Source organism: Zingiber officinale, chromosome 6B (genome assembly GCF_018446385.1).
Source record: "Zingiber officinale cultivar Zhangliang chromosome 6B, Zo_v1.1, whole genome shotgun sequence".
NCBI classification, from domain to species: Eukaryota; Viridiplantae; Streptophyta; class Magnoliopsida; order Zingiberales; family Zingiberaceae; genus Zingiber; species Zingiber officinale.
In genome coordinates, this window is record NC_055996.1 from 132880745 (window position 1) to 132890022 (window position 9278).

Genomic DNA, 9278 nt, shown 5'->3' on the forward strand with positions numbered 1-9278 from the left:
GCTCCTTCATACAACACAGAACATAGAGGTCGACCTACGGGTAGAGATGAGCAAAGTGGACACCGCATATCTTCTTTCGGAGAAGCATCCACTTCAGGATCTAGGGTTTCTCAACCGATTGCAACATCTCAAGGGAGAGGAAGACGTGGAAGAGGGTCAAAGGTTCTCAATACTCAAACGACCCATGATCACTCTCCAGTTCCACCCATCCGTGATACTTATATTGAGAAATTACCTGTGCCTCTGCAGCGTTATATTTCTCACACTGTTGATGTTCAACCTGATGGTCATTGTGGATTCAGGGCAATAGCTGCACTAATTGGGTATGGTGAAGAAGGTTGGGTTCAAGTACGATTTGAGCTTATAGAAGAGATTCAACAAAATAAGGATCTATATGATCAACTTTATCCAGATCCAAATTTGGTAACCAATCTATTATTCTCATTGAATTATTTCGAGCAGTGGGCACCAGAAATATATTGGATGGACGCTATGCCTTTGGGAATTGTCATCGCATTAAGGTACAATCTTGTACTTCATACATTTGGTGAGAATATTGGGAGTTGTTTTACTCACTTGCCATTAAGAACTCCTCCAGTTCCAAACCAAGAGTGTCGAGAAATAGCTATTGCTCATATTGGCAATCACTTCGTACAAGTTTTCTTATATCCTCATTATCCTGTACCACCCATTCCAACTTGGTGGTGGCAACATTTATCGTATGAAGCTAAAGGATGGGTCACTCGTTACAGGACACACGCTCATTTGTGGTACGAAATAATAGGTGCACCACCACCAAATGCATCGGGAGCAGAATTTGGAGGCAATATTGATTAAGATTTCTATTTTTATATGTTTTTATGTTTTTTTTTGTATTATTACATGTACTCTTCATTTGGAAAAAATATATTTGTTCCTAAGTTATGAATGTGTTCATTATTAATTGGTAGTATTTTTTTTAGTTTTAAATATAAACTAAAATTAAATAAAAGATTATAAACATATAAAAAAATTATTGAAAAAATAAAACTGAAAAAAATTTGATAAAGAAATTGATTAAAAAAATTAATAAAAAATTAAAATTTAAAAAAATCAATTGAAAAAATATAAGTATTATGAAAAAAATAATAAATTAAATTATTTAAAAAATAAAAATAAATAAAATTTATATAAAATTGAAAAATAAAGTATTGATAAAAAATAATAAATTAAATTAATTAAAAAAGTAAAATTAAATAAAATTAAAAATATAATTGTATGAGAGTTATTTTTAAATAAAATTAATTAAAAAATTAAAATAAAATCAGAATTAAATGAAATTAAAAAAAAAATAAAAAAACAAAAAGGGGAGGTGGAGGGGGTACATGCGACTTTTGGCTGGGAGAGAGAGGGGAGGTGGGTTGACCGGGGGGGAAAAACAGCTCTCTTTTAAAATACAAACATCTAAATCATAGAGATTTTTTTTTTATCATCCCCTCGGTATGACACTATAGTTAACGCATAAAATGTTACCACATAATATCTTAAACTCAAAACTCGATGTGTCATGCACTTGGAGTTAACATCTCTGTCATGCACTTTCAACTATGTATCTGTATTTATCTCCCTCTATATCCATGGGATCGACTTTAGGAGGCCGCTAACATTTTTTTTAATAATCATCAATAATTTACCTCCTCCGTATTAATCTAGGGATGAGTTGATAGAGACATTAAGAACGAGTGAATCATCTTTTATCACGTGAAAACATTTTTTTAATTGAATTTATAATAAATTTGCATCATCAATTTATTCACCATATAATCCACATGATCTACACAACTAATAAATGTTCTTGCACATGGTAATTCAATAAAAATAATAATATGATTGCATCATTATTCGTTTAGATTATTATTTAGATAAATGAGTCTAACCATGGTTAAGATCAAAGCTAACCAGAACAAATTATAAAGCAAAATACGTCCCTTCCTTTTAGATCTATCTTAAATTAAAGATGATCATTGAGTTACACCATAATTTGAACTTCAACTAAGACATTACAAAATAGAGATTCATAACAGGGGAGGAGACATCATTAATGCCAACAAAAATGAATACATTAGTTGCCATAATTTATTACTAATAGGTTGTCTTTCTTATTTTCTGTGTGCAGCTCCAGAAAGGATTAACTAGCCTTTTCTTGAACACTGGGATAAATGAGATTCTTCAATATAACTTGTAGCTCGCGATATTGCATAGCAAGAGGCACTCGAAGCGGCATAGTATGATGACACACTGAGCTGACTGAACGCTGGAAGCAGGTAAGCTGTTTATGAAAAGAGAAGTTAGCAAACACATATAGGAAGAAAAGAGAAGAAACTACAATGGTATAATGGTTAGGTCCTCTCTAATGGATAATCAAGAGATCTAAAGTTTGTGTCTAAGCTGCATTGCGTTGCGTTGCAAGAGATTTTCCCTCTAATGAAAAGTGGACCTAAGAATGCTGGCTATCTGGATAAATCTCCATTAGCACTTCTCGATTTACCCTGATGGTCGGTGAAAAATTTATGTGGGGCCAGACAAAAACTAAAGCTTGATTGAGTTGTAGTACTCTTCTTTGCATTGATTTATTTCTAATAAGGATCTGAAAAATATGTTGTGATGTACTTAGTGAACCTACTTCTCATTTGGAGTATGTGAGCGTTTTTATTGAGAAATAAAAAGGGGGCATTATGCAACTGAATCAAGCATTGAACCAGCATTGCTACATTATACAATTTTTAGATCATCATTTCGAAGGGCAGACAATTATGTAGTGCCAATAATACACAATAATGGATTCCTGAAGACAAGGTTCCTGAAGTCAATCTTAATTGTCAAATTCTGGGTTGTATTCATTGTGAACAAGCAACCTTCAGTAATTGTTTGAAATCTCATGAACTCGCTTCCGAATGTGAAGATAAAGTTTAATACCACAAATACAACAGGCAGCCATGTATCCCAACTCTGGGTTGGCTATTATTGCATTTAGGGTGTAAACAAGCCGAGCCGAGCCAAGTTTTGGGATGTTCAAGCTTGTTTGATAAGGTAACCAAGCCGAGCCGAGTTTAAAATGAACCAAGCTTTTGAAATGAGTGTTCAAACTTGGTTTGGTTTATTTTTTATGAGCTTGAGCTTGTTTGAAGCTTGGCTTGAGCTTGGTTCGGTTAAATGTTATCAAGCTCTCAATTCAAGCTTGTTTGATTGTTTGAAACTTTTAGTTGTTTGATTGATTATTGAGTTTGATAATTTAAATTTATTTATTTTATTTTATTTTATTTTATTGTTTATTTAGCATATTGAAAAGAGTTTTATTAATAAATATGGTTCGTGAACATTGTTCACGAACGTTGTTCACGAACATTGTTCACGAACGTTAACGAGCTGAACACATATATATTCAAGCTTGTTTGTTTAGTTTAACGAGTTGTTCAAGGTTGTTTGTTTAATTAACCTTATGCATATTGAACGAACATAAACAAGATCTTACCAAGCCAAACACCAACCTTGTTCACGAACGTCTGGTTCATTTACAACCCTAATTGCATTACACCACTGAGATTCAAATAATACTACATAATGGTAATACCATGCTATTTAATTGAATTTGGTAATTTAACTGGAATTCACTTTACTCTCCTGATATTCTCCAAACAGTCAACATTATTTATTCAATTTATCTTACACGTTATAACGTTTTTTCTCACATTTGATGCAACAACAAAGAATGCCATTATTGTTGGAATCTGAACTTCAGATAAATAATGAAAGAAAATAACCAAGTTCCATTTGAGATAACCTTCTCAAAACTCAGTTGCAACAAACCCAAAATTAGATTACTGTCTAGTGGTCAGTAGTCTCCAAGAAAAAAAAAGGATAACCTGGTGCACGAAGCTCCTGCCATGCGAGGTCCTAGAGAAGGATCCATTATACGTAGTCTTACCCTGCTTTTTGCAAGAGACTATTTCCAGAATTCAAACCCATGACCTTTAGGTCACAAAGCAACAACTTTACCATCGCACCAAGGCTCCCCTTCGGTCAATAGTCTCCCAGAATGATATAGAAATCAATGTCATCTTACATAACACAATGTTCAAAGTACAGACAAAAAATCATCAGAACAATACTTATCAAAATATAGGATTTGCAAACTGTAAATGTACAATTGGAAATGTCGTATAGCTCTTAAGGTCAATGCTGTCGGTTTGCAATTTTCATAGTGGGGGCTTATAGATTGGACAAATATTTCTTGTAAGATGAAATCACATAGATGCATGTACTATCTGATATAACAATTCTAAACTATCGTAGGTAAGCATTAGAATACATAGGAGACAGTAGTAGGTATTTTGAATTGGCTAATTCTTTAGCTTGAATAGTTTCTTTTTAATACACACAACTAGGGCTATTTCAAACGTGTTTCACTTATAGAATTTCAAAATACTAATAAAAAGGGAGAATATGAACACATATGTTCTTTACCTCCAAGTACAGCACTGGTTCCTGAATACAACAGAAGTGAAGGAATCTGGAGGGAAAGAACGTTGCATAACAGTGCCAAAAAATAATAAATAAGAAAAAGTGTTATTACTTAAATTTTGGAGGCAACAAATCAGCAAATGCTTCTTCATTCAAGTAGATCAGAGCATTTTCAAGTGAACTAGAAGAGGAACATATTTAAACAAAATATCTAAATTTGAATTAGTATGGTAATGGTTATGTAAGATAAACATCAATGTTATCTAAACTTTAGTAAACCTTCAGATAAAGGAAAGAGAAAATCAGATGTAAGATTATAGTGAGCATGCTATGGTGGACGCCACTTCAATTTCACACCGGACATAACATTGTATACTGAGGGCGCACCATGTAATCTTGGATGATTACATATCTGAATGAATATGAACTATTGTAACTCAGTTCATCTCAATGTAACACAAAGGCTAGTACCATACAAAGTTTATTCTGCCAGAGAACCTCTATCATGCTTCTCTTTTTATTTTCCTGTTTTACCAATTCCTGTGTTGTTTTTATTTACATGTCTTTTCATTGCATCATCCATGAACTCCTCGAGTTACTATTTGGAGAGGGATGGTCAATGTTCAAATTCAAATAAAAAATTCAAACCTACCAAAAGTAATAACATGACTTGGCTTTCATTTATCGAAGTCTAATGGATGCCCAATGTGCACCACCATTAGTACACAATGAAAAAGCAAATTAACAACTAACCATCCAAGGTCTCATTTTTCATAGAGAATCTTAAAGGGAATATCCATAAGATCAATGGTAAAACTAAATCAGATGATAAGACAGTAGATATCATCTAATCTTTAGCAATTCACATAAAAAAATACATATCACATAATCTTTAGCTATTTACAAAAACCATGAATTCAACACAAAATGAGAGAAATCATTACCCCAACTGAGAATTGCAGCCATTTAGGACCCTTGACATGCTTCTGAATAAATGGAATACCTAGCAAACGCATCCACAGTCACCTCTTTTAGGATTATCACAATGGTCACATTATCCATAGGGCGAGTGAGCTTCAAAAGAAACTAAAACTATGACCTGAATTCATACTATGGACAGCACTAAGCAATCCTCCAGCTCCTGAACCAGCCTTTTCAACACAAGATAATAAACAGAAGAAACAATCACAATAAAACAAGGTAGAATACAAGTCGCCATTGAGTAATTAAGTCATGTATTCAAAAGAAGTGCATTTGTACCACACTAGCAGCATCATGCAAGACAGAAGTTATCGCCCATCCCCCTTTTGCCTGAAAATTTCAAAAGCCGCATAAGGCACTGAGTTGGAGTAGGGAAATTAAGGTGAAAGCGAAATCCAAGTTGAAGAAAATCAAAGGTGCTATGATTCTTTTTTTTTTTTTGGTTTAAAAAAAAATGAGAGGCAATATTACCCAGAAAAGCAATGGAAGGTTGGGATGTGAGCAGAAGAGAACAAACCGGATTAGGGTTTATGAGGGAGAGGCAACGAGGGCAACGAGCAGAGCCCAAGCCAGGACTCATCGTCGGGTCATGTTGAAGATTTCCGTTCCGGAGCTTCTCCTCGTAAACTTGTCTCGTCCCCATCGCCTTCCCCTCGTCCTCGAAACAGCTCGAACCCCTGGAACAGAAGTTTCGCGACATCGCTAATAAATCAATTTCGTAGATCAAACTCACAACAACCCAAAATCAAGCCAACACGATCTCCAAGCTAACAATTTTCTTGATAGGGAAGGGCGACGGTGCCTAGGAAGCGGCGGTGCGTGCTTTCGCCGGAGAAGGCAGCGGCGTCGTCGAGCAGCCGGGACGAGATTTATGACGTAGGCACCGAAATCTGGATCATATAAAAAATAACAATATTAAAATTTAAATTTCCAATAATAATATTATTAAAAATATATTCAGTCATCACGCCACGTGGCTGCATGAGGCTGCGTAGGTTGACGTCACTTCTCTGCATGCGAGCGAGCGAGCGAGCGAGCGAGGGATGAGCCTAGGAATTAGGCAATCGTTCATTCTCAGCGAAGATATTTTATTATCCATCACGTGAAATTGAATCTTGCCTACTCTGTAAGTCACAATCGATGGAATTACTCTGTTTTTCTTGTTCCCCGTTCGACCAATTCAAATCAAGCAACATATCTTAGCTTGCACCGTCCAAAGTTCGACTACTTGTTCCGACATGGCCATGTCTTCCTCTGCTCTACGCTACGCTGCTGCCGCCGCTGCTGCTGTCAATCCGACCGTCGAGATTCGCCATTTCGGTCCGCAATTGGGTGCCACTTCAGTGAACGTGGCTAAAAAGCAGGCGGCGGTGTCTGCGCGCTGCTCTTCCTCTGGTTCCTTTCCGGAGTTGGTCTGCGAGGAAGGACAGCTCATGAAGGCCGGGGCCGCCGGGCCCGACTGGAACTTGCTCCAGCGCCTCGCCGCCGCGGCGCTTGACCTTGTTGAGCGTTCTTTGGTGTGTAATCTGCTCGAGCAGGGCTGCCCGCTGCCCGAGACTGCCGACCCCGCCGTCCAGCTCGCCGGTAACTTCGCGCCCGTCGCCGAGAGACCGCCGTGCCGCGATCTGCCCGTGGAAGGTCGCATCCCGCCAGACCTTGACGGGGTTTACGTCCGCAACGGGGCGAATCCCCTGTTCGAGCCCCTCGCCGGTCACCACTTCTTCGACGGCGACGGGATGGTGCACGCGGTTCAGCTCCGTGACGGCCGCGCCGGCTACGCGTGCCGGTTCACTGAGACGGAGCGGCTCCGGCAGGAGCGCGTCATCGGGAAGCCGGTCTTCCCCAAGGCCGTCGGCGAGCTCCACGGCCACTCGGGCATCGCTCGACTGCTGCTCTTCTACGCTCGTGGCCTCTTCGGCCTCGTCGACGTCAGCCGGGGATCGGGCCTCGCCAACGCTGGCCTTGTCTACTTCAACCGTCGCCTTTTGGCCATGTCCGAGGATGACGTGCCGTACCACGTGCGCGTCACCACCGCCGGCGACCTCGAAACGGTGGGCCGATGCGATTTCGACGGCCAGCTCCGAGGCTCCATGATCGCGCATCCAAAGATCGACCCGGCGACCGGCGAGCTCTTCGGTCTCAGCTATGAGTTCGTCCGGAAGCCGTACCTCAAGTACTTCTACATCTCCTCCGACGGCCGGAAGTCAACTGACGTGGCCATTCCCCTCGACCAGCCGACCATGACGCACGACTTCACCATCACCGAGCGCCACGTGGTTATCCCGGACCAGCAGGTGGTCTTCAAACTCCAGGAGTTGCTGCGCGGCGGCTCGCCGGTGGTGTACGACCCGAGCAAGACAGTCCGGTTCGGCGTTCTCCCCAAGTACTCCTCCGACGCCTCCGAGCTCCGATGGGTCGACGTCCCCGACTGCTTTTGCTTCCACCTGTGGAATGCGTGGGAGGAGCCGGCCGCCGGCGAGGTGGTCGTAATCGGTTCCTGCATGACTCCGGCCGTCGCCGTCTTCAACGACTCCTGCGAGAGCCTCCAGTGCGTGCTCTCCGAGATACGGCTTAACCTCCACACCGGCAAGTCGAGTCGCCGGCCCATCCTCTCCCCGGCCGACCAGGTGAACCTAGAAACCGGAACGGTCAACCGGAATCTTATCGGGAGGAAGACCCAATTCGCCTACCTCGCCATCGCAGAGCCCTGGCCAAAACTCTCCGGGTTCGCTAAGGTCAACCTCTTCACCGGCGAGGTCAAGAAATTCATCTTCGGGGAGTGCCAGTACGGCGGCGAGCCGTACTTCGTGCCGGCGCAGGACGGCGCTGACGCCAGCGAAGACCACGGCCACGTGCTCTGCTTCGCGCACGACGAGAGGACGTCGGAGTCCAAGCTGACGATAGTCGACGGCGTCACGATGGAACTCGAAGCCACCGTGAAGATGCCGTCGCGCGTACCCTACGGCTTCCACGGCACCTTCATCAATTCCCTGGAATTGGAGTCACAGGCTTAAAAATCTATCTACTTTCTTCATCGATTCCTCCCTGTTCTTGCTCCACACCTCGATTCAACGAAACTATCTTACTAAGATACTATTCTTGGAAATTGTTTCCTACTGTGCGTAAAGGAGGAGGTTGATAAGGTCGGGATATGACAATTAAAGGTTCTAACTGTGGTTAGAAAGTATTCTATCTCCTAAGGATGATAATCTTAGGTTTTAGAAAATTTTAAGGGGAGATAACCCTAGATTATAAGAGTGGTAACTCTATTGATCCGGCTGTAAGAATGGGGGATCCACTTCTTGAAGGGTCTCAGCTTGAGGACAGAGGGAGAGCTGACTAAGCGGTTAATGGCCACGCCGAGCAGCTGAGTAGGTCCGAGCGGAACCAAAGATAACCCAGTCATGGGCTGGGGTTTCCGACGCCAAGGCGGGAGAACCGAATGGCCGAGCGGGAAGTCTGTCCGGCTGGGACCGAAGGGCCGAGCGGGTGGTCCGTTCGGCCAGGATAAGGGCGAGGGTACGAAGGTTAGCCGAGCGGCCTATTCGTCTGGCTCAGGATATGGGATGTCAATAACGGCATGTCTGATGATTACGTCATACACAAGGGTGCACGACAGAGGATCTTGCCGTCACATCATGGAGAGGTTGATACAGTAGCAGTATGGCCTCATGGACGTCTTTCTGACAGACCCATATCTGGGCATGGTCCTTCTGACAGACCCATACCTGGGCATGGTCAAAAGCAGGTGGTTGCTTTGATTGGCGCGCCCAGGCTTCTTCGAGAGGTCTATATAA

At 41.7% G+C, this 9278-nt stretch overlaps 2 protein-coding genes across 5 annotated transcripts; one reads left to right on the forward strand and one right to left on the reverse strand.

Annotated features, from left to right (window-relative positions):
• Nucleotides 1-1951: 1951 nt before the first annotated feature.
• Nucleotides 1952-6372, reverse strand: LOC121989602. 4 transcript variants are annotated; one of them, XM_042543739.1, is made up of 7 exons: nucleotides 6254-6372; nucleotides 5999-6158; nucleotides 5761-5811; nucleotides 5600-5651; nucleotides 5445-5503; nucleotides 4504-4549; nucleotides 1952-2308 (listed from the first exon to the last, which is right to left on the reverse strand). In XM_042543739.1, the coding sequence occupies exons 2-7, from the start codon at nucleotides 6122-6124 to the stop codon at nucleotides 2172-2174; spliced, it is 471 nt and encodes a 156-aa protein (XP_042399673.1). In that variant the 5' UTR covers nucleotides 6125-6158; nucleotides 6254-6372; the 3' UTR covers nucleotides 1952-2171. The 4 variants fall into 4 exon arrangements, with proteins under 4 accessions (XP_042399673.1, XP_042399674.1, XP_042399672.1 ...); XM_042543740.1 differs by having other exon boundaries at nucleotides 4504-4524; nucleotides 6284-6360; XM_042543738.1 differs by having other exon boundaries at nucleotides 6284-6360.
• A 336-nt stretch (nucleotides 6373-6708) lies between these two features.
• Nucleotides 6709-8495, forward strand: LOC121989601 (9-cis-epoxycarotenoid dioxygenase, chloroplastic-like). The gene has a single exon (XM_042543737.1). It carries the CDS (start codon nucleotides 6720-6722, stop codon nucleotides 8493-8495), a length of 1776 nt encoding a protein of 591 aa, XP_042399671.1. The 5' UTR covers nucleotides 6709-6719.
• Nucleotides 8496-9278: the final 783 nt, after the last annotated feature.

Bases quoted from the DNA above. Each gene is read 5' to 3' on its own strand.
- LOC121989602 (XM_042543739.1), bottom strand. From the start codon at position 6,124: ATGGGGACGAGACAAGTTTACGAGGAGAAGCTCCGGAACGGAAATCTT. The intron at 5,812-5,998 runs GTTTGTTCTCTT...TGAAATTTTCAG, and splicing joins CCCTCATAAACCCTAATCCG to GCAAAAGGGGGATGGGCGAT. The intron at 5,652-5,760 runs GTACAAATGCAC...TGTGTTGAAAAG, and splicing joins TGCATGATGCTGCTAGTGTG to GCTGGTTCAGGAGCTGGAGG.
- LOC121989601 (XM_042543737.1), top strand. From the start codon at position 6,720: ATGGCCATGTCTTCCTCTGCTCTACGCTACGCTGCTGCCGCCGCTGCT.